General features: G+C 39.2%; 2 protein-coding genes across 4 annotated transcripts in view; one reads left to right on the top strand and one right to left on the bottom strand.

Moving 5' to 3' along the window:
• Positions 1-15,992, top strand: part of hk1 (hexokinase 1) — a 21,558-nt gene extending 5,566 nt beyond the window's left edge. For all 3 annotated transcript variants that reach the window (XM_044346972.1, XM_044346964.1, XM_044346956.1), the window contains 20 exons: positions 1,919-2,081; positions 5,412-5,560; positions 5,663-5,782; positions 6,049-6,144; positions 6,311-6,410; positions 6,593-6,776; positions 7,214-7,369; positions 7,506-7,593; positions 7,836-7,981; positions 8,068-8,260; positions 8,347-8,458; positions 9,099-9,247; positions 10,713-10,832; positions 10,999-11,094; positions 11,212-11,311; positions 11,394-11,577; positions 11,740-11,895; positions 12,122-12,209; positions 12,667-12,812; positions 13,925-15,992. In XM_044346972.1, the coding sequence (XP_044202907.1) occupies positions 1,919-2,081; positions 5,412-5,560; positions 5,663-5,782; positions 6,049-6,144; positions 6,311-6,410; positions 6,593-6,776; positions 7,214-7,369; positions 7,506-7,593; positions 7,836-7,981; positions 8,068-8,260; positions 8,347-8,458; positions 9,099-9,247; positions 10,713-10,832; positions 10,999-11,094; positions 11,212-11,311; positions 11,394-11,577; positions 11,740-11,895; positions 12,122-12,209; positions 12,667-12,812; positions 13,925-14,072 (2,694 nt within the window). In that variant the 3' untranslated portion in view covers positions 14,073-15,992. The remainder of the gene's footprint in view (positions 1-1,918; positions 2,082-5,411; positions 5,561-5,662; positions 5,783-6,048; positions 6,145-6,310; positions 6,411-6,592; positions 6,777-7,213; positions 7,370-7,505; positions 7,594-7,835; positions 7,982-8,067; positions 8,261-8,346; positions 8,459-9,098; positions 9,248-10,712; positions 10,833-10,998; positions 11,095-11,211; positions 11,312-11,393; positions 11,578-11,739; positions 11,896-12,121; positions 12,210-12,666; positions 12,813-13,924) is intronic.
• On the bottom strand, positions 14,189-24,503 carry tacr2 (tachykinin receptor 2). The gene is made up of 8 exons (XM_044346984.1): positions 24,255-24,503; positions 23,325-23,477; positions 22,205-22,500; positions 19,076-19,270; positions 18,505-18,655; positions 18,210-18,329; positions 18,049-18,125; positions 14,189-17,953 (listed from the first exon to the last, which is right to left on the bottom strand). Exons 2-8 carry the CDS (start codon positions 23,457-23,459, stop codon positions 17,617-17,619), a joined length of 1,311 nt encoding a protein of 436 aa, XP_044202919.1. The 5' UTR covers positions 23,460-23,477; positions 24,255-24,503; the 3' UTR covers positions 14,189-17,616.

Here is a 24,503-nt window from a genome sequence, read left to right as displayed (position 1 = left end):
GAGAGTGTGTGTGTGTGTGTGTGTGTGTGTGTGTGTGTGTGTGTGTGTGTGTGTGTGTGTGTGCGTGCGCGCACAGCAGCACTAACATGTTACTGAACTTAAAATGTCTCTTTAAACCCCTAACTCGACCTCAGTGTAAAATACGACTCAGGGACCAGTGTTGTGGACCAGTTTTTTTACTGTGATTATGAAGGTGAGAAGTGACATTTACTCAGCTGTTGGCTTCTATATGAAAAGAGCATGTGCTAATGAGCTTTCATCCCAGAGGCAGACTCCACATTTAGACTGAATATAGGGAATGTAACACCTACAAATAAGTAAACGGTTGTAAACTGTTCCATCCATGTCTGCTCACAACTTGTTTATACTGTTCAAACATGACTGCACGGTTAAACAGCAAGTCTTTTATTGTTTGCAGTATGAGGCAACTGAAGATGAAAGAAAGTCTCCTCCAACATGTGCTCATTATTTGGTAGCAAAATGTGGATTTGCGTACAGCAAAGTAAATGTCTCCTGATTGGATTTCTTTTACTATAAAGTCCATTTTATTTAACTATAAAATTCATTTAGATGCACCTTCCTTCCTGTAAGTACTCTCACACATTGTGCTGAACCACTTACCAAGAGACCAGAGCTGTACAGGAAAAACAGTTCATGTGCAACTCCTGAAAGAGGAAGTTACAACGTTCCTATCTGGCATCTATTACAATGAGTAATTCTAGTAAATTATCACATGGGGCCATAATGGACGTCAGTCCTGTGTGTATATTACATGTGATGTCTGAACTACTGTGTGTGTGTGTGTGTGTGTGTGTGTGTGTGTGTGTGTGTGTGTGTGTGTGTGTGTGTGTGTGTGTTTGTGTGTGTGTTTGTGTGTGTGTTTGTGTGTGTGTTTGTGTGTATGTATATATATATCTATCTCCCATATTCTTGGAGTCAATCTTATGAAACAGACTGACAGTAATCCAGTTATGGGCTCTAATTGACAATTGGCAGGGTTAATCCTTCCACACAGGTCATAATGAATGTGACATTTAACCAGAGTTATGTGTGGGTGTAAGATTCTGATCTAGGTTTGTTAAACTTTATAAATCATAAAGCAGCTCTGTTCTTCATCATGTGATGTGATGCAATACTGGATTTCACTGGAAGATTGTTTAACATCCTGTTGCTGAAGGGTCAGACAGCTCAGGGTGTGTATGTCTGTGTGTGTGTGTGAGTCTAGGTGTGTGTGTGGGGGCAGTTTCAGCCAGGCAATCTAACTGGTCCAGATATGCGTATGTATTGTATGTCCAGGTGTGCTGATAATTCCGATAAAGCACATCTAGCTGTACTTTACCTGTGATTTGGTACAATTCTCACCCTTGAGGTGAAAAGATTTTTCTTACTTTAACCTGTAATTGATTTCAAGGATAATCTCCTACTTGGACTCATCAATGTTACACCCATAATAAACTCATAAGAATGAACACCGGTCATTGTAGTATTGCCCTGATAACCTGATTTAATGAGTGTGACACACCTGTACTTCCTTGTCTCACTGTGTGTCACATTGGCGATGTTGTGCTTTCCGGTACAGCTATTGCCTGTGTGATATAACTAATAAAAGGAATACTGATGTCAGTCGGTTCAGGAATTAGATTATCTTCATGGGTTCAAAAGCATTATGAGATGGAAATTTAGTCATATTCACTGCATCATCATGCTTACAGAAAATAAAATCAATGTTACTAGCAAATCCAGTAAATCTCAGTTGCTTCCATTAAAAAATAAAAGTGAAGAATAGCTGTGTGTAGTGTGTGTAGATGTTAATATATTGCACATGGATAACAATATTGTTGTGGTTAGAGATGGATGATTAATGGTTAAGATAATAATTAATGCTTCTGTCCTTTTTTCTGTTTCTGTTTATTTTCAGATTGATAAGTACCTGTACTCCATGCGATTCTCTGATGAGACGTTACTGGACATCATGCAGCGGTTCCGCCGGGAGCTGGTCAAAGGATTGGGTCGGGACACAAACGCCACTGCATCACTGAAGATGTTGCCAACGTTTGTGCGGTCAATCCCTGATGGATCAGGTCAGCACCTCCTAAAGCTAATTTTAACCAATGTTGGATTTATTGAACTTATTGGTCCCTGTGGGATAAAATCAGAGTGACAACAAGTTTGCTATACAGAACGTTATATCAAAAATAGACAGTCACATTTATTTCCTTTAGCCTGTGGGAGGAAGAGAGAGCACAAGGGAGAACATGCAAACTCCACTGAGAAACTTCTGGTACTGGGATCTACACCAAGTTTATTTTAGCTGCTAACCACTGAGCCATGGTGCCAAAAATGTTTGTCCATGACAAAGGCTAAGTTGTTTATCTGGTTTGGGGACAATTACAATCCTAACAGACAAAACCATGTTGTTGAGTTATTCAGAGAAATGTTTATCTTGTACGAAATGGGTGACATGCTGTATCTTTCACTTTTTATCTGACACACATGATCTCTTGCTTACAATAATCTATCCTGAACTCAAAAGATCTGCTTGGTGTGGTGACAAATACCATATACTCATGGTCCCTGTCTCTCTCTCCCTGCCAATATGTGATTGTCTGCTCTCAAACCTAATTTACTGTGGTCATTCTGCCTTTATAATACCAATAAATGTGAGTCAGAGTGTGTTCATATCTTGTATGTGCTGTACTTGAAGAGTAGAGTGTTTTTTCCATTTAAAGTGAAAGATAGATTTTATTATCTTAGTCAGCTGACTATTAATAGCAGCATATTGCTATGACTCAATCCAATTCTACGTGTTTCTTCACACACACACGCACATATCAGGTCGTGATAACTTTTGGGTACAATACATATACTTACATTAATTTCCTGGAGACTTACCCTAACCTTAACCACTGACCTGAAAATCAGCTTTTTCCCCAACTGGAGACACGGCTTTTGTCACCAGTTGGACAAGGCGTCGCAAATTAACTGGTCCTAAGTCTGGAATTTGTCCCCAGAGGGAGCCTATGACAGACCACACACACACACACACACACACACACACACACACACACACACACACACACACACACACACAATCAAAGTTGAGCCCTGATCCTGCTACTGTAATAACTGAACATAAATTACTTATATTGAACTAATACAATTTAAATTCTAAACTTTTGTTTCTTCTAGTTTTTTGTTTAGTAAATACAAATAACACAATCGAGTACAGATTTATTGACTGATACCAAATCCTGGTTGATAAAGAATGAAGTTGTGGATAAATGGTTCTGTTACGTTACAGTCATCGTGAGCTCCATATTTCCAGTTAAATTTGTCACATAAAGGCAGCTGTCATTAAAACTACCTGTTAAATTGTTGGTTCAAAGGATATGTTCACAGTTTTTCAAGTCCTGTCTTAAAACAACAGTCAGTTGTCCATACAAACACTGAAACAAGTTTTCCCTCATTGTAATCATTCCTCCTGTTCATAACGACAATTAAAAGATCCCCTTCAAATGCACTTTCAATGTAAGTAATGGAGACCAAAATCCACAGTGTGTCATTTTATGCAAAAATGCGTTTAAAAGTCTCTGTTAAGCTTATATGAGACTTCAGCAGTCTGAGTTAGTCATATCAAGTGGATATTTGCCACATTTACAGTCTTTTTAGCATCAAATTCCCTCTCTGTGTTTCCTCAGACAGTGTTTCCCTGTTGAGCTGCAGTGGAAGTATAGTAACAAAAAGAGGGACTTTGGCACTAAAAAGACTGTAACGTTGAAAGACATCTACTTGATTTGACTAATTTGGACGATTGAAGCTTCATCTTAGCTTCAGATAAACTTTTAGCATAGATAATACATAATAATGTATTAATATATTTTTGCACAGAAGGAGGAATGTGGATTTTGTCCCCCATCACTTACATTGTAAATGCTTTATGAAGAGATCTTCTAATGGTCAGTATGAACAGGAGGAATGATTACAGCAAGAAAAACCTATTTCAATGTTCATTTGGGCTCCTGACTGTTGTTTTAAGACAGAGCCCGGCCATTAAGCTACAATAGCTATGTTTGGCAGAGAGTGGGTGGGGTTGGGGGGTGTGTGATTATTATTCTGCCACTGTTAGAGAGAACAGGAATTTGTTGATCACCTAATAAACTGATGGTGAAGCCAGGTAGGATCTTGTGATCTTCTTACAATGAGAAGGCACAATATATTTGTTCTTGGCTCTATTTCCATTGGAAACAGAAATTAAATTAAAGAACTGATGCTAAAAAATATTTAATTGCAACCTTCTTGATTCCCAGATTTAAAGCTCAAGTTATTTACAGAAGTGAACTCTGCCAAAAATTTTGTTCTGGTCGTCTCTACTGCATTTACATTCCTTCCAGATAAATTATCACTCTGTATGCAACAAGTGAACTACATTGACCTGGCCTTGCATTGTGATCTGCACAAAAGTGTTGTGGCACAAGGTCAAAATAATGTGATATCACACTACTGAGTAAATGTTTCTAATATCATTAGAACTTTTACTCAGAAACAACACAATGTGGCATTTCTACATTTTTAATGTAGCAACACCAAGAACTGTTTTATCTGTAGGACATCCTGTTAGTACTTGAGTTTGATTTGTTTGTACGTGATCACTGAGGAAGATGAATAGGAAAGAAACACAGTAATAAGAAGGAAACAGACTGTATGTGCAATCAGTTTGGGGCCACTCACCAGTATAATTTACTGATGAGTTATGATAAGCAAGGAAACACAGTTGCAGTTTATCTAATCAGAAAGCCATTAAACAGTCATGCTAATAAACTACTTACAACTCACTGACCTTAAATTTATTGACATGTGATACTCTAACAAGTAATATACAGTATTTCAATATTACAGACCAGAGTTTCATTTGATTTAACTGTAAAAATATGTGGTCCCAGAAAAGAAATTATTTCATAGTTAACAGAGACAAGACAATCAACAGCCACACAATTGTCACACACTGTCTGCACACACACACATACATATATAGTATGTGTGTTAATCTCAGGAGTTGGCATAGGGATTAAGTTCTTGCTATAATTGCTGCTGCTACCTGAGCTTTAGTTTATGTAGACACTGAAAGGACAGCAGGCAAATACAGCCTACCTGATAAATGGTTGAAGTGGACTTTCTGTGTTAGCGATGAGGTAACACTCTCTCATTAATAATGTCTGTCTGTCCCACAATAATGTCAACATGGCTTTCCCTAAAGAAGACACTGAAACCTTGCTCCATTTAGTGAAAAAATTGAATTTGCCCGGAGTTAAAATGAAAAGTCTACGGCTTTGTACCCTAAAGATTAACATTTCTTTCTCTATCTACTGCCCTCTTTCTTCCATCTGTCTCTTCCTCTTTTTCTGTCTTGATAGAGAAGGGAGACTTCATTGCGTTGGATTTGGGAGGCAGTAACTTCAGGATCCTTCGTGTCAAAGTGAGCCATGAGAAGAAACAGACCGTTCAGATGGAGAGCCAAATCTACGACACACCAGAGGATATCATACACGGCAGTGGAACAAAAGTAGGATTATATTACACACAGACACAGACACAGACATAAACACACACACACACAGCTTCACCTGACACAACCTCTCTCTCTCTTTCTCCACCTCTGTTCCAGCTGTTTGACCATGTGGCAGAGTGCCTCGGTGACTTCATGGAAAAACACAACATCAAAGACAAGAAACTGCCAGTTGGATTCACCTTCTCCTTCCCTTGCCAGCAGACCAAGCTAGATGAGGTAAAACAAAATTCACGACTAATTGACAGATTGACCAATTGATCAAAGTAGCCAAGCTGGGAAATTCCCCACTTATTTGTCCAGTCTGCCATTTAGTCTACTTCATTGTGGCACATTACGCTTTCCATTTAATATCTTCTATTGAGATATCTAGAGATCAGCCCTGTTGTTAGTATGAGTTGCCACAATGATAACGGCAGGCTCTGCCCAACAAACCCAAATCTCTCTCTTTCCTGTTTCTAATCGCCCTCTCTGTTTGTGTTCAGAGCTATCTTTTAACGTGGACAAAGCGTTTTAAGGCCAGTGGAGTGGAGGGGATGGATGTTGTCCAGCTGCTCAACAAAGCTATAAAGCAACGAGGAGTAAGTTTTATCCTTTGTGTCACTGACACTCATTTGATGCCACACTGCATTTGTCATATATTCACCCTGAAGCATTTGGTTTAATTCAAACTGGGATGCAGAATGGCACAAAACCACAGCTTCAGAAATCTTTCCTTACCTGTGTGTGTGTGTTTAATTTTTTCAGGACTATGAGGCTGACATCATGGCGGTAGTAAATGATACCGTGGGAACTATGATGACTTGTGGTTTCGATGACCAGCGCTGTGAAGTCGGAATCATTATCGGTACTACAACAATGTTAATTTCAATAGTCAAGGGACAAAAGAAAGCAGTGTAGAAATTATATAAAGCTAAGATAGAATTAAATGTGTGCCAGCAATAATAAGCTCTGTTGCATGAGTTGAGAAAGTCAGTGGAAGGGTCTCATAAGAAGATAATGAAAGGTCATGTTTTTTTGTGTGTTAAGGTACGGGTACCAATGCCTGCTACATGGAGGAGCTGCGTCACATTGACCTGGTGGAAGGAGATGAGGGCAGGATGTGTGTGAACACTGAGTGGGGAGCATTCGGAGATGATGGCAGGCTGGAAGACATCAGGACAGAGTTTGACAGAGAGATTGACCGAGGCTCTCTTAACCCCGGCAAACAGCTGTATGTCAAACCAAAGCTATCAGAGCCTCATTCATTCCCCCAACTGATTTAAATGACTTATTGAGCTAAGAGGCAACCACAGAATCAGCTAGTTGTCAGTTAAGCTGCTGTTGTTTGTTCTAACTGGAGAGAAAGATAATATCATATCAAAAGTTTAGTATTAGTAATCATTAAAACAACTAATTTTAAAAGTGTGGTGAGCTTGAGCTTTTTCCACTTGGGAAGCTCAATCATTTTTTCTAAAAATGTTTATAGCAGTAAATTATCTGGAGAACATCTGTCTGTTAGAGGAAGTTTGTTGAAATGTCAGACATCAGTAATAAAGTAAAAATTCACCGTTGATACCTATAGTTTGGTCTAAAACTGGTCGTATTTAACCAGACATTTCTGAGTTTCTGTTTCACTCACTTCTCCTCTGCTCCCTCACTGCACTGCAGATTTGAGAAGATGGTCAGTGGTATGTACATGGGTGAGCTGGTTCGTCTCATTGTGGTGAAGATGGCCAGAGAAGGCATGTTGTTCGAGGGAAGGATCACCCCTGAGCTTCTTACTAAAGGGAAGTTTGAGACCAAGCATGTCTCTGCCATAGAGAAGTAAGTCACTCTACAGGGCCGCATAGAGTTTATTTTGCTTAATTCTGTAGTTATACTAAACAGTAATTATCATCAACAAATCATTCATTTCATGGATTTTATAGCCTCTCTCTGTATCTTTCTCTGTCTTGTTTAGGAGTAAGGAGGGGTTGAGCAAGACCAGAGAGATTTTAACTAGACTTGGTGTGGAGCCCTCAACTGAGGACTGCATCGCTGTGCAGCATGTATGTATTGTTGCTGAAATGGCACTCAAATCATGCCACTCAAATTAGGGAATCAAAATAGGGTGAAAAAGTATTAAAGTATTTTATTTCTTTTATTTCTTTTAGTGTATATATATATATTGCAACTGAGGTCTGAATGTCTGATCAGAGTTCACAAGGTGCTTGATTTATTTTATCCTGCAGTTGATGAGGTTTGGATGTATCAGCTTTATAAATGTCTCTCCTCTCATCCTCTCCTTCAGGTTTGTACCATTGTGTCTTTCCGCTCCGCCAACCTGATAGCTGCCACACTGGCTGGCATCCTAATAAGACTAAAGGAGAACAAAGGTGTGGCCCGTCTCCGAACCACCGTTGGCATCGATGGATCTCTCTACAAGATGCACCCACAGTGAGTGATGATGAGATATCAACAGTGGAGTTTGTATTTATGTTTATAGGCTCTATCAGCACTAAACTCTCTCAAATCTATTTCAGGTATGCCCGTCGTCTTCACAAGACAGTCCGTCGTTTGGTCCCGGACTCTGATGTTCGATTCCTCCTATCTGAGAGCGGCAGTGGAAAGGGAGCAGCCATGGTGACGGCTGTGGCCTACCGTCTCGCTGATCAATCACGACAAATTGCCGAAACGCTGTCAGAATTTCGCCTGACGACCGAACAACTGCTGGAGGTGAGGAGGGAGAGAGATGTGTAGAGTATACATTTGTTTTTGTGTAACTGGGTTTTACTACGCTAATTAAAATATTGTTTTTCCAGGTAAAGAAGCGAATGAGGATAGAGATGCAAAATGGCCTTTCAAAGAGCACTCAGGACTCTGCTACTGTCAAAATGCTGCCAACGTTTGTCCGAAGCACTCCTGATGGCACAGGTGACACACACACACACACACACACACACACACACACACACACACACACACACACACATTCTTCCATGCACATACATAATCAAGGTGGCAACTGTACAAGTCTATCTGCTGGGAAGAAAGAGCAGCTAAGATCATTACTCAGCAGCTTAGCAGCTCATTACAGCTGGTTTACAGAAAGTCATGCCTCTCTCTGATTGACAGAGCTGTCAGCCATTGACAATCTGTTATTGCTGAAGTGTTGTCACTTTGTTCACAGGTTTTGTTTAAAATCTCTGCTTACAAAATAATTTTTGCAACTTAAAAAACCATCTGTTTTAATAGAATACTTACAAACAATTACAACAGAAGTAACATTTTAGAAATACAACATACATGTAAACCGATTTAGGGAAGCAGTGGTTAAACATGGGGCATCAAATTGCAGTTGCATTTATTTTCAGATTTTGCATTAGCACACATAGTAGATGATATGGAAAGTATACTGCATCTCCACAACAGTGATAATTCAAGAATTTAGATTTTCACATTAACATCCTTGTATATTCCTTTAGAGCATTGCACAAGGCAGATCTCTGAGGTATGTGTGTTTGACATGGTTACTACTTTGTTCAAATGTCTGTTTGTTTGTCTTTGTGTCCAGAAAATGGTGATTTCCTGGCTTTGGATTTAGGAGGAACCAACTTCAGAGTTCTGCTGGTCAAGATTCGTTCTGGGAAGAGGAGAACAGTGGAGATGCACAACAAGATCTACGCCATTCCTCTAGAAGTGATGCAGGGCACAGGAGAGGAGGTGAGAGATCCATAAGTCTTTTGACCCATTAATCTGTGTTAAACTGACTGAAGTGATGCAGACAGAGCACTGGAGTGAAAGTCGGAAAATACAGGTGGAAAGCTTTGAACTAACCTCCTGTTAACCTGGTGGTGCTGTAAAGGCTGGAGGAGTGAGGTAGGAGGATGACTGTGGAAAGCTGATAGCTAAGAGGTAAGCTTGTAAGTAGCACAGAAGCAGAGAGGAAAGTCGATAAGTGGAGGTATACAAACAGGGAGGTATATTGGTTGGGATTAGCAGTGAGTTGAATTTGAATTTGAACTTGTAAACTCTTGTAATGACGGAAGCTAATCCTGTCTGCGACCTTTGGCCTTTTTGCCCTCACTCCTCTGTCTGTTTCTCTGGCTCCTGTGTTGCACAAGACATTAGTCAGAATAGATATTAGAATGTTTTATTGTCCAATTTCACAGTTGTTTTCACTTATTTTTCCTAATTAGACCTCTTCTCAGGTCTGTGCTTGACATCACTCTCACTCCTCTGTGGAAGTTTGTGTAGTTTCATATGTTCTGACTATTCAGCCAGAGGAAATGACACCTGTGTGGGTGCGCAGGGCCTTTGTTTGAATCCTCACGGTAGTCAGAAAATTCTGGGCTAGGTGAAGTAAATGAGTCATTGGCTTAAATTATCCCACAGTGCATTGTAAAATGTAGTGTATGCATCATGTATTGCACTGACATGGAACAAAGGGAGAACGTGACAGACTGACTGATTTTCGAAATGGCCTGGATAATATCCAAAATCTTTTTAATTTTTTTCCCCGTTTGACACACTATATAGTCCTCTACATAGAATTCCCTTAGAGTGTCTATTAAATAGTGAATGAGCAAATGATTTCAAACACAGTCATAGTCTATCTGCCCTCAACAACATCTACAGAACCGCCATTTAGCACCAAATATGTTTAAAAGAAAACTTAAAAGGGCACTGGATAATGTAGGTGGAAAATGGTTGAACTGCTCCATATTTAAGTTCAAACTCAAGCATGTTGCTCCTCTGGCCAAACCCCAGCCAGTGATCTCATAACACATGTTTTCCATTAGGTGTCCCGAGCTGTTGAATATCCACTGTGACATCACTGATGGAAGTGTGACCAAAAGTACAACATGCACAGGGTTTAATCCATAGTGATTTAATTTAACTTCTGTTTGGCCTGAACTGAAGTACTCTAGTTGTTCTTGGAGTTCAGCAACACCTTTACTGTGTTCAGCTACTCCTTTAGACCGTAAGACTTAACTTGCCTAATTAAGTGAGTGACACACATGAACAACAGATTTAAAAGGGGCCCTCTAAATCCTACCTTTCTCTGTCATAGATAAGTACAACCTCCAGACCAGTCAAGTTATGAAACAGTTCTGTATATTTGTACCTCTGAAATATGTACACATAGTTTAACACATTTTGACATGACATGTCTTTCTCCTTCTAGTTGTTTGATCACATTGTGCAGTGTATCAGTGACTTCTTGGACTACATGGGGATGAAGAACACTCGTCTTCCTCTGGGCTTCACCTTCTCATTCCCCTGCCGACAAACCAGCCTCGATGCTGTGAGTCTGCACCTCTTCTCTTACTTCCCTGATATTTACTGGACAGCTGTGTCTCAAAACTGGACCAGCTGCCAAAGGATAGAAGTTTTGGAGTACACAGTAGTGCATAAATTTCTCACATGGTTTGCAGAACTTGACTGTTTTTTGTGTGTGTGTGTGTCTACAGGGCATCCTGGTGACATGGACCAAAGGCTTCAAGGCGACAGACTGTGAAGGAGAAGATGTGGTGGGACTGTTGAGGGAGGGCATCAAGAGGAGAGAGGTAAGATACAAGGAGAAGGGAGGTAGAGAGTAAAGTCTTTCCTCTTTTAATTGTTCAATTAAATATGGCACTGTGTGCAAAAACGAGTTAGCTTTATACTTTGTGCTTCTTCTTAAGGAATTTGACCTGGATGTAGTGGCCGTGGTCAATGATACAGTGGGAACCATGATGACCTGTGCCTACGAAGAGCCCACCTGTGAGATTGGGCTCATCGCTGGTCAGTTTATGTTGATCTTCATGATGAATCTTCGGGTTTCTGTGCTGTTCCGTATCTATATAACGTATCTGTCTACTTATAGGCACTGGCAGCAATGCGTGTTACATGGAGGAGATGAGGAACATTGAGATGATAGAGGGAGATGAGGGACGGATGTGCGTCAACATGGAGTGGGGGGCTTTCGGAGACAACGGATGCCTTGACGACATGAGGACGGAGTATGACCGCGCTGTGGATGACTTCTCGCTCAATCCAGGCAAACAAAGGTTAAAATCCCCCCCCCTCCCTCACACACACATACACACCTATTATACATATACACATATTATACAGAAACACCTGTTTGCGTATTAACCCTTTATTTCCTTGACTCCTGTCCTTTATAAATGATGAATGTGTTTTTCTGTGCCTGTTTTTGTGTATTACAGATATGAGAAAATGTGCAGCGGCATGTACCTCGGTGAAATTGTGCGTAACATTCTGATAGATATGACCAAGAGAGGATTCCTGTTCAGAGGTCAGATTTCTGAAACACTGAAGACCAGAGGCATCTTCGAAACCAAGTTCCTCTCGCAGATTGAGAGGTAAGAGAGGGGACAATTTCAGAAGTATCCTTGACTTTTTTCTTTTTTTTACCTATCTTGACAAGTTGTGAAAGTAACAAAATCAGTGCCTCATTAGCACATCTAGTAGAACAGCATCAGCAACAAATTATCTTTGTATATTTCACTATTAGGCTACTGATGTTCTAACATTTATTATTTTCTGTTCTGCTAATGGCTCTGTCTTTATGCCTTTGTTTTTCTCTAGTGATCGATTGGCTTTGCTGCAAGTGAGATCCATCCTGCAGCACTTAGGTCTGGACAGCACCTGTGATGACAGTATTATAGTCAAAGAGGTAAGGTATAGAGTGGTAGATGCATGCATAACCAACCATAATATTAAAATATGGTATTTCAAAATTGTACCTAATCAAAAAACTGCGTCACCAGAATGTTAAATAGCTAATCCAGTTGCACACTCAGATCATTGTTAGTAATAAATTGAATAAATCGTTATCAACACAAACTTTTGACCCTTATTGCACATCAGATTGTGTTTGGAGAGAAAAAATAGTGCCAGTGCACACTGTGCACTGTGAAGCCTGAAAACCCACAATACCTTTTTGTCAGTCTTGTCTTGTGAAAGAGGCAGGAGTGTGTGACTGTACAGCAAAGTGAACAGAAACAGACATGTTAAGTTATACGTACCTTCAACATTTGTGAATTGATATGATATTGTCTGGCTCAGCTAAACGTGACAAGTATTCACTGTTAAGTGTTGCAATAATGATAAAGGTTTTCATTGTTATACAGGTATGTGGAGCTGTGTCACATCGCGCAGCTCAGCTGTGTGGGGCAGGAATGGCGGCTGTGGTTGATAAGATCAGAGAGAACCGTGGACTGGACCATCTGAACATCACTGTGGGGGTGGACGGGACACTCTACAAACTACATCCACAGTGAGTTGAATTCATCACTTTTACAAAATTACCGTAACTACATCAACTGTCCACTAAAGTGCAAACCAGGATGGGATGTAACCTTCAGTTGCTGGGCCATTGGAAATGAGTATACAGAAGACAAGCAGATGCAAACAAAGGCAGGCTAAACCAGTCCTGTAAAACAATGATGAGAAGAGCTGCAGGCCATTATACCTGAGCAAACAAGTGTTCTTATCAGTTTGTTGCTTTCTGTACATTTAATTTTACAAGATGGTCAAAGCTTTATGTATTTAAGTATTTAAGTTTTTTTTTTGACCAGTTTCAAACTTTGTGCATAAAGAAAAGAACGAGGTACTGTTATGAACTGCTAATCAATGAGTTAATGTGCAAAAACTGATGATCCATTAAGTAATCACAAAAGTAATAGTGAGTTTATCTTTTATTGATGATGAGTGCATGCTTTAGTTATGTATAAAATAAACCTGGGATGAGTTGAGTTGGGCAATACCAGTGTGATAAATCCCACTCCACCTTCATTTTTCTATGCTGATCGAAGCTCAAAAGCTGTAGTCTATAGCACAAACCTCATACAAAAAGATCATTTTCACAGCAGACATTGTGACTTGTCAAAGCAGGAAAAGCACAGGTGGAATTAATAACATTAATGACAGCTACATTTAATTTAGGTGAGTCAGTCTGGTATTGTGCATGCTCACTCACTGACATGGCTTATCATTTACAACTGGGCTTTTTCTACTTTGACAAGCAAAAATTTCCTCTGTGAAAAGGGTCTATTGCCTAACTTAATTTGATTCACCATCATTGGTAATATCAGGAGAAAATGAACCTCAATTCACGCTAAGTTAACATGTCCAGATGGGCCCATTCCTTATTCAGCTCTTACTGGCAGCCTGGCACCTGTATATAAACTGTTTGGCCAGTATGTCAGGATGATCACCAGCTTTGGCTCCTCCACCTGCTGACTGAATTGGGCCAAATAAACAATAAACCATGAAATCAGTCATTGAAGTGTTACATTTAGACTGGCTCTGTTTTCTAATTTGGTACAGCACAATACAATTTATCACTTTACTGTATAACATTATGTAAAATCTCTTGTCTCTGTCTAGTTTCTCCCGGATCATGCACCAGACAGTCAATGAACTGGCTCCTAAATGTAATGTCAACTTCCTGCTGTCAGAGGACGGCAGTGGGAAAGGAGCTGCACTCATCACAGCTGTGGGCTGCCGGATGAGACAGGAGATGAACAATAAATAGAAGATACATCTTGTGTCTCGCTGTTATCTACCCTCTTCTCTGGGTTCCCTCTCTCTCTCTCCCCTCCTCTCTGTCCTCCCCTCTGTTCTCACCCACTGTCTCCTTTTTCTCCTGAATCAAACCAGTCCAGTCAACGTATGATAGCTGCTTTAGCCTGTCTAGAGGGGAAGATATAGCTTTCTCTGCTGTATTTAGTGGCAAAGAGTCAGGCTCAATGTTGTAGTTAGATCATGTTTGATTAACTGTTGTAAAACAGCCCGTCTCTTAAGGTTTTAGCAAGTTTTGTGATTTTCTGAGTCTAAACTTAAAGTGGAGATTAAACATACACATTCATGTTCAATCTGTGAGAATGTGCAGAGCAGAAAGAAGTCAACACACCTGTAAATCTCCTGTGAGGTGTGTATTGTTGCCATCTGGAGGATTCCTCTGATAACTGCAGTCTGTTACAATATAATGAGGACGACAGCTGCAGTTGCAAAGTTGCTGAGATAAAGCGATTGATCTTTGCAACATGTTTAGTAGATGCAGGGACATAGAAACACAGTTTCAGACCAAAGCCACCAAAGTGTGTCTGCTGTAGCTACTCACTGTCAGTACGACAGGACATAAAAGGGACATGAGGTGAAATATAAATGTGTAATGAGATGAAAGGGAATATTTTTGCTTTAAAGTTTTTAATGTCTAACCCAGATAAAATACAATATGTTATACAAACATTGTTATTTATTTTATTTTTATATTGGGAGATGTTGAAAATGTTATTGTTGCAATAATGAGGCACAAAGAGGAAGCGTCCCTTCAGCCGGTCCTGTCCTGTACTGCAGGGCAGAATAAGACAAAAGAGGGACTTCTACCAGGGAAAGACATGTCATGTGCTTGCTGGATGTGCTTATTTGGTCTAATTTATGAGAACAATCCTATTCTACTCTATTGCACTCTACTGTAAAATATGTCCAAAGAGCACTTGTATTTTACAAATTAGAAATCATGTTGTAGGTACTAATCACAGCTGTTGATAAGTTGTTGTTGTCTTAAGAAGTGCTGTCTATGAAGCCATCCTCAACAAGGTGTGATGTAATATTGTATGAACTTGTCAGTTACTTAGCAACAGCCATGAAACAAGAATGTATGTGGTGCTAACATGGGAGCCAGTGGAACACCAATGGCCCAACTGTGTATAAGTATATAAGAATATCACAGTGGCTGAAACTTTGAGGGGATTTTAAACATTTTGGCAAGAAAGCTTCTTCGTGTACTCACTCTCTGTATTCCTAATGCTCCTAAAAGTTCAGGAGGGTATTTAAATGAACTTCTGTATCATGCAAGTAGCAAAACTCATGCAAATTCATAAATGTTTTTTTTTTCTCTGTAATAAAAGTAAATAATCATATTTATGGTTACTATTGACAATACTCATTGATGGATTAATTAAATTGTTCACAGAAGTGAAAAAGATTTATTCTGGCACCTTGTTATTAAGTTAGTGATATCCCCATGGGGCACTAAACTGTCTTAGCAGTTGTTGTACAAGATGGACCTTTGAGATGCCACAATGTATTTTACTGCCATATTTGTTAACCACAGTTAAGATTCTGGTTCATGAGCACACATTAGCACCAGCCCAATCTCAAATTAATAATAGAAATTTTGTATTTATGGCAGAAACAGGAGGAGGGCTGGTTGGATTTCTATTCCTACTTACTATTCAAACTGCCATGATTACGAAAGCCAGCCTTACTTTCTAGCAGGTCTAAACTACCCTGCCACCAGATTTCCCCAGAAGTAGTCACTATGAAAAGCCACCGCTCATCACACAAACACCTTAATCTCTTTGATTCTGTTCACAAAACCCAGACTGTTATCTGTCCAACACTGTCAATCAATCAGTCACTAAATAAAGAAAAACCTGTGTCAAACGGATGCTGTTGTCTTTGTGCCCATTATCCAGCTGAAGGGCTGCACCACATGACTGTCAAATACGAATAGCTGTTGCACACACATACGTATTCTGTCACATTTATTAAACATATCAACTTTTATTTAGGCCACAAGAGATTAACCTTCCGTTTTGTGTAGACAACAAATGCAGATGTTTCACAATGTCACTGTGTGTATTTTAAAAGTTGTTTCAAGGAATCAGAAGGTTTTCAGCCATTGACTGAATTGTTAACGCTGACAGTTATTATTTACAACATCATGACCCGACTGTACGTGTGCATTACACATCCACGTCATCAGCATATTTTACATTAATAAACGCAATAGATTACATTTCACATCAGATTCTTCTAAATAGCAGCACTTTTTAATCTTGACTCTACTGTACACTGACCATAAGAAAATATTAGTTGTATGAACCAGTGAAATCACAATATATGAGCAACATACTGTATGAACGCACTCTGAAAGGAATAGTACTATACAGTGACAGATACATGCTAACCAGATGATTAAAAATGAGGATCATCCCGTAAATCCTGTTGAAATAAGGTAAATTCAAGGTGGATTTCCCTTGTATAGTGTCTAATAATAGCATAGTGTCAATGCTAATGTTGCATTTATGAAAGAAACAGGAGGACGGTCCTTCCCTGGTACTGAAACTGATTTTTCTATCTTGTGTTTTGAAAATTTGTTTTTGAAAATGCTTGGTCCTGCTTGTCTGCATGAAGTTACACGGTCATTAGTGTTTCACATCCTATTTTGCAGTTTAAATAGTTAATTCCGTGTCTTTTAATTTTGATGTGGAATATGCGAGTTGGAATTTTACTATTCTGACAAATTATCATGCAGGAAATGCTTGAGCTGTATGTCTGGTTAAAGTTATTTCAGCATTGACAAAGAACTATCAACAGCTAACTTCAAACTACTGAGTCTCTCACACATCAGGCTCTCTGGCTGAACAATGTATCTGTGCATTATGATTAGTGACAAACAGAAATGAAAATAGAAAGTATCCCTTTAAGAACTGCAATTTTTGAAATAAGTCCAGTGCAGTCAAAAGAAGAAAACACACAAAAACTACAATATTAAGGCTTGGTGCTGATGCCAGTGGACGGTTCATCCATTCTATGCTCTTGAAAATCAGTAACCACAGATAAAAACTTTACAATTACACCAAAATATCCACAGTTCATAGTTTTTCTCCAAAGCAGAGGAGCAGGAAAAGCATTGGTGAATGAGGGAAGTAGAAGATGGAGGGAGGAGGGAGGAGGAGAAATGAATGATGGATGGATTTATCTTCAGTCTTTCCCAATAGCAGCAGTTTCCTCTTTCTATATTTTTACATCCTCACATGATCACTTTGGTATTAACATGAAAAGTTGATAGTGACATTCATTTATTTACCACTGTAACAAAAATGGTCCCAAGTCGGGTTTAATTCCTTTCCCTCAAGATTTTCCACAGGGATGGATGTCAGTATCGTTTGCCCAACTGTTGTTGGCTGTTGGCAGGATTTCCATCTGCTGTTTTATCAGCGCTAATGTCACCATAGAAAAATCCTGTTGCCCATCAGGAATATCCACATGATCGTTGGTTTCTGTTGTCAGTGGGTGTTCTCCATGAGTTTGGCAGCTGCAGATCTTGTATCATCCTGCCTGTCCACCACATGTGTGTTGTGTGTGCCGAATGTCTTTGATGATGTGTGTTTTTTAAGCTGCATGCAAGCATCTCTCTCTGTGTTGAGCAGAGCGCTGACAGCCATGTTTGGATCAAAGGTGCTGTTGGTTTTGATGGAGGTGTGCGCATTTGTGCTGCTATTGCGTTGGCTGCGCGTCATGGTGACTCTGAAGGTGTGTACGTGCTGCAGTTCCATCTTGTCTTCCTCGGACACTTTGATGAAGGGACACCAAGCAAAGGCGTGACGGAAACCAGAACGAAACCTGCATAAAAGGGACAGAAAGAGCAGAGATAAGGGAAATGTTTTGAGTTTTGACGCATTGCTCTGTCTACAAAATCCATGAAATATGTGTTTTACCTTTGGTTTAGGCAGCAGTAAATGATGGGATTGTACATGGTCGAACTCATTGCCAACCAAAATATGGCCAGATAAACCTGACAAGGAAAGATGATCCACAATAAATACGTTAATAAATAAATCAGAATGATGTAATAACAGGAAGAAAGACGGCTGCTAACCTGCTGAATGTAATGTTGCTTATAAATGTCTCTGTTGAATGATCCGAGTATGAAGTAGATGTGGTAGGGCAGCCAACACAGAGCAAAGGTCACCACCACGACAACCATCATCTTTACTACCTGTGGGACATCACAGAGGAGGACATCTCAAATAACATGTCAGCTTTAACTCAGTATTTAGTTTAAAATCTGTTCATTTTAATATCACCCAGCCTGTTTTATCTGAGCAATGTGAGAATAATGAGGGTGATTATTCTCAATTTGGTTGATGACAGAAGAAAGAGATGTGCGAGACCTTTCTCTTGGCTGTTATCTGGCTGTGGTAATGGTCTGATGCCTCTCCAGGGATGTGTCCACCCCACAGTGTTCGGCCAACTAAGCTGTAGGTTACCAGCATCACCAGCAGAGGGAGCAAGTAGATCAGTAATATCACAGCAAACTGGTAACTATGGATAGAAAGAGGAGAGAGATACTGAAAAAAAAACCCAAAACCCCATAGAGAAAGAGTTGTGTCATCACTATCACAGACATGTCAGTATGTCTCATGTTTGTTGCATGTCAGTATGCATTCACATGTGTGAGTGTGTCTCCAGTGTGTGTTTATTTGTGAACAACAACACAGTGTTCCTCCTCTACAGCCATTTGATCATTGGCTACAACTTAAAAATATGGCGTACTTACAGATGGTTTAGAGACTGCCTCTAATACTTTTATGAATGGTTAAGTTTTTGGATCAATAGTAAGTTATAATACATAAAACTTCTTGCATGCAGACAACATGCATATAACTCTACAAAACATATGTACATGTGTATCTGTACTGTGTGTACAGTATAAATAAATCTTGTATAATCTCTTTATTTCACCTCAGTTGATGTGTTCCTCCGTAATCGTCTGGCCAGTCGACCATGCACACAGTTCTGGGGTAGTAAAATCTTGTCACGCTGTAATAGCACTGAGGGAACGCCAATAAGATTGCTACAATCCATATCAGAGCAATTACAACCTTTGTAGAGGTGGAGGAGAGGCGGGGCTTCAAAGGATGGATGATTGCCATGTACCTGAAGGATGATGAAAAAGTTTATTAAGGTAATTAAAAAGTTGAGGCGATGTGTTCATCTTTGAGCAGCATGTATTGAAACCTGCCTTTTCTTCTGAACACCAAGGCAACATTGTGAAAGCAAATTAATCAGAGTAATTTAAACAAAACAATGATGAATGGAGGCTCCTTTGCTTTTAAAATCAATTGGGCACTTTCTCTTGGAAATAGAGTACTAACCTTATATTTTGCTCAGTCAAACTTTGAGTCAGTCAATGAAATGACTACACTGTGTCCCAGCAGCACTTTCAATATATTCAGTTGTCTTATTGTGTTTTTATTCTGCTCATGTGTTTGTGTTTTTCTGTTGCCTTGCTGCCAAGACAATGTCCTCTTATTTAGCTGAACTGAATTGAATTTGATACCTGCATCAGCAAAGGGGGTCAGCTTGATGCAAAAGAGGTCTACTCTAAACCACACGGCAAAAAACAAAACAAAACAAAAGACTAGATATAAACCTCTATAGACCAGCTATGTACTGTCAAAGAGTATAGTGACTGCAGTCAATAGTCTCATCTCATCAAACAACATATTAACTGAGGTGAAGAATCATTCTGACCATTTATATGATATATTAATTGTCATGAGAAAAAGCTAGTGTATGAACAAGAATCCAGAACCTGAATACACATAGAAATAAAATGTACTATAATGTATACATAGAAGTTGTCAGCCTAGTTTGACTGATGGCAGCCTTGTATCGTAGTCATGGAGAAGTGTCAACACAGATGGAATAATGCTAAAAAAGGTGAAATAATTATAACAAATACAGGTAATTGCAGTGGCCATGGCAACTCATCATGAATCTTATGCAATGTTCTATGTTCATTTGCTTAATAACATCACTCAGTATTGTCATAGTTATAATCAATTGGTCATCTATGACTGTGAATCATTAATTTGAATTATTCGGCACTAACAATGTGAATGTACTTGAATGGTTGTGCCCTTGTTCTCATTTTAGTTTGATGGATAATAACTGTGTGATGTTGCATAAAATGATTTGTATTGGAGATGTGATTTCAAACATTTTTTAATAGTATTCTGCTTTTGTGGTTAGAACAATTTTGAAAAGTGTGGCCTAGAATGAAATGAAAGGGGGCACAAACGAAAAGGAAACTATATTATGGATGAAAAAAATAATTATGTAAAGGGTTATCTAATGTATAATCTGTAAATATGAAATAAGAATGCTGTTATGTGCCATCATCTAATCAGTTATTCTGACTCTGTTATGTAATCTCTCATGTGTTTAATTTGCTTTACGTCAACCTTAACTCTCAGTTTTTGTTTTCATTCTCAGTTCCAACATCTTCACAATGTTCTTGAGGCTGTTTTAAGGTTACAGTTGAACTAGCACTTCAGAGGCCACCAATCAAGCAGCAACATGAACAGAGAATTGTACACCTTGGACCATTTGATGAATGTAGATTATATTTCACAGTTAATCTGCTTAACATGTAATTCATCATTTTCAGCACTGTTGCTGCAGCTGATGACAACACAGATGAGGCCTGAATAAAGTCACATAAATGGATGATTCCACAAATTGGAAACTAATGAGGAGGAATTATCACGTCATAAGCAGATTTTTACACTTGGTCTGATCCAAACATATGTCTCATTCATCACTACATCTGTCCTGGGCCACAGATGGCTATGTATATATAGTATGTTATGTACACGTATGGGAGATAATGAAATGAATCTCTCTCTTCAGGAACAGCAAAATTGCAGTTTACATTAAGTTGCCAGATTATTAGACACTGCATGTTTTTGTTGACACTGTGTCAGAAAGGTATAGATTCAACCCTATGGTCATTTTTCATAGTGACGGTTTTGTATTGGACTGAATTGTATTTACATTCTGCTTCCCTCATGTTAATGATGTAGAACAAAACATAAGAAACTGTTAGAATAACATAATGTAACACCACCACTAACAACGGGCTCAAAAATGAACATGAGCTTCATAAACACATAATTTATTGCAGGGCTGCTGCATTAGATTACACAGATTTACTCAATATTTGTAACTCTGCGTATCTACAGTATATTGTGTGATTAGTACAGTTTCAGACTAGGAACAGACTGAACATTCATGCTCCAGTAAGCATTAATGACATCTGTGACTCTGCTGTCCATTGACCCATAACACCTTCAAGTAGCATTTGTATTGGGTGAACATTCACTGCTGCTGCTGCTGCTGCTGCTGCTGCTGATATCAAGTGATGCATGTGATATATAATATTATTATTAATAATAATATGATTATGTCAACTAAAAGACTGGAAATATCAGAAGTGGTTGCTGTTCTACCTTTAACACTTGAAAAAGGGCCAGAGAAAACTTAACTGATGAAAAATATTGTTTGAGTTTGCCTCTGAAGAGCAAAATACATGAGATACATAAACAATTATGACAGGTATAGGATAATTTGTAGCTATTAACAAGTATGATAATAACATTAATATAACATATTTAAAATCCATAAAAAAATACATGTGAATTCATCACAGATAATGTAATTATGTAGCAGTGAAGTTGTTGGGTGTATTATTTGCTAATACTAATAATGATTGGTTTTGTACTGCTGAATGGACTCTTTCAGTAAGTGGTTATCCATCCCCTTTTAAACTATGACCATTTGCATAATGCAGCTCCTACATGAGGTAAATGGGGATCATCTATCCCATTAGTGTCTAATTGCTGGTACCAAACCGTTTCTTAGGTGCTGACTTTTTCTTTTTTGTGGCACTTTGGAGAGCCTCAACCTAAATGTGATGTGACTCTTCTTTGAGAAACATTAAACATGGTCAAATTAGAGTTAATCTATGTCCTCACACACCATCTGTATGTAAAGGCCTTTGCACTGTTTGTAAGAGAGCTTTCTCACCTGTCCACTGCGATGGCAGCCATCGAGTATATTGATGAAAACATGGCAGTGATGGGGAAGAAGTTCTGAAACCGGCAGTAGCCCAGGCCAAAGTACCAGTCATTGTGAAGCGCGTAGACAAAGTTAAAAAGAGTGTTGAAGGTTGCCATGGAAGCGTCAGAGAAGGACAGGTTGACGATGAAGTAGTTGGTCACAGTCCTCATACGTCTGTGAGCGAGAATAATCCAGATGACTGTGACGTTCCCGGTGATGGACACCAGGATGATGAGGGAGTACGCTATAGCCCACAGAGCCACCTGAGAGAGGAGGCGAGGAGAGGAGAGGAGAGGAGAGGAGAGGAGAGGAGAGGAGAGGAGAGGAAGTAGGAGAGAAGAGAGGAGGAGAGGAGAGGAGGTAGTAGAGGAGGTGGGAGAGGAGAGGAGGAGAGGAGAGACGAGGGGAAGAGAGGAGGAGGGGAGGAGAGGAGGTAGAAGAGGAGAGGAGGAGAAGAAAGAGGAGGGGAGGAGAGGAGAGGAGAGGAGAGGAGAGGAGAGGAGAGGAGAGGAGAGGAGAGGAGAGGAGAGGAGGATTGTTAAATCCTAAAAAATATTTTGTGTGTGCAGTTAGTTACACAGAGTAAGTTCAAAGGGCTGCAGGGCAAATAAAATAGTAAAAAGCCCAAACAAAAAGCACTCAGCGAGCACACATAAATATATAAAATGGAAAAATAATAGATAATATCCTCCCTAAACTTTGAAGTCACTGGCTTGTCTAGAAGATGAATCAGTCTGTAAAGCACCATTCAAACACTTCAGTGAACTGTAATTGTATTCTATTTTAATTTTATATCTTTGATGTTTGATATTTTTTGGGTCTCCAATGTCACAGAAAGATCAAAGACACAAGACTCTTGAACATCTTGAGAACCCTCTCTATTAAGACTACACATTTTAAACACAGAATTTCTTAAAGCATAAATGGTTTTTCCTCTGGTTTAGTAGATTTATAGAGTAGTGCACATTTTTATCCATTCTTTCTTGAAATTATCTTCTCAATGCTTCCCAGTTATGCCACATACTGTATGTCCCTCAGTAAGAGAGAGCTGGCTCTAAAGGCTCTAATCTCTCTGAATTTCTCCCACCTGCCAGTCAGGCTGCTGGAACTGATTCCCAGTCGTCTCGTTTCCGTCCTCCAACCAGTCGGCGGTCACTGATAACGGCAGCGAAGTGCCCTCCACGTCTCGTTCAACGTGTTGAATAAAACTTTCAGCGTCCATGTTCTTTCCCCTTTTCACCTGGTGACAGAAACTTCATGCATAACTGCTGTTTGTGCGTTATGCGTCATGCGTAATGAGGCATAATGAGGATAGTAATTGATTAATGTGTGTTTTTAATTCCCAATCGATGATTTTTCAAATGTTAAGAATGTTTCTGTATTTATATGAGCCATCTTTAAATATTTAAATATTCTTCCAACAATATTTTAGCCATTAAAAATATAACTGGCCATTGAGAACATGTATAGCATGTATATACTTTTTTTTGGCTATTTTAACTGTAGTGACCCTTATTCCTAAAAATGTTTTACGTATGGTATATAACTTTTATTTAAAAATTTCTGAAACCTGAAACTACTATACGATTCAGATTGGACTCATTCATATCAAATGGCAGATTTCACTGTGGAGGCATTTGGCTCTCCGGGCATCAGCTTGAGTTAATGATCATACACCATATCACTAACGTGGCAAGTTTCACAGTGCACTGATAACCTAATCATACAGTACCTTACAATACAATACCTTTTCCTTGTGCGTTAAATAAAGCTAACTGCACTTTGTTTTCTTCCACATTTGAATGGAAAAATGCTTTAAGAACTGTTTCTAAAGCAAAATACATGAATGAGCCAACATGTATTACAGCTCAGACATTTGGCAGACACACACAGTACTAATAAGCTGCTTTGTCTGCAGTAAGCGCAAAAGCACAAGTGATGAATCAATACATCACAATGTGATTTTTACAAAAATGAGCCAATATCTTTGTCAGGTTATTACTTTCATCTGACTTACCTCTCTATTTACACGCTGAAATTGTCTGTTTTTCCATCAGTTTGTCCAATCCATTGCTGATAATGCCCCCGAAATTAGACTCCTTCTGCGTAATGGATAACCAGGTCCATCCAATAATCCATCAAGACATCTTTACCCTCTCTTTCACACACACATACACACTCTTTCTCTCTCTCCTGGAATGTGCAGCTTGCTGATTACGGTTCTGAGAGTGACGGAGACTCGCAGCCATCCAGGCACGCGACTGTG

Source organism: Thunnus albacares, chromosome 1, assembly GCF_914725855.1.
Source record: "Thunnus albacares chromosome 1, fThuAlb1.1, whole genome shotgun sequence".
NCBI lineage: Eukaryota > Metazoa > Chordata > Actinopteri > Scombriformes > Scombridae > Thunnus > Thunnus albacares.
This window is presented reverse-complemented; position numbering and strand designations above follow the sequence as displayed.

Coding starts and splice junctions, on each gene's coding strand:
- tacr2 (XM_044346984.1), bottom strand. CDS start 23,459: ATGGACGCTGAAAGTTTTATTCAACACGTTGAACGAGACGTGGAGGGC. Junction 18,330..18,504: donor AGATAACAGCCAAGAGAAAG/GTCTCGCACATC, acceptor GATGTCCCACAG/GTAGTAAAGATGATGGTTGT. Junction 18,126..18,209: donor AGCAACATTACATTCAGCAG/GTTAGCAGCCGT, acceptor TTTCCTTGTCAG/GTTTATCTGGCCATATTTTG.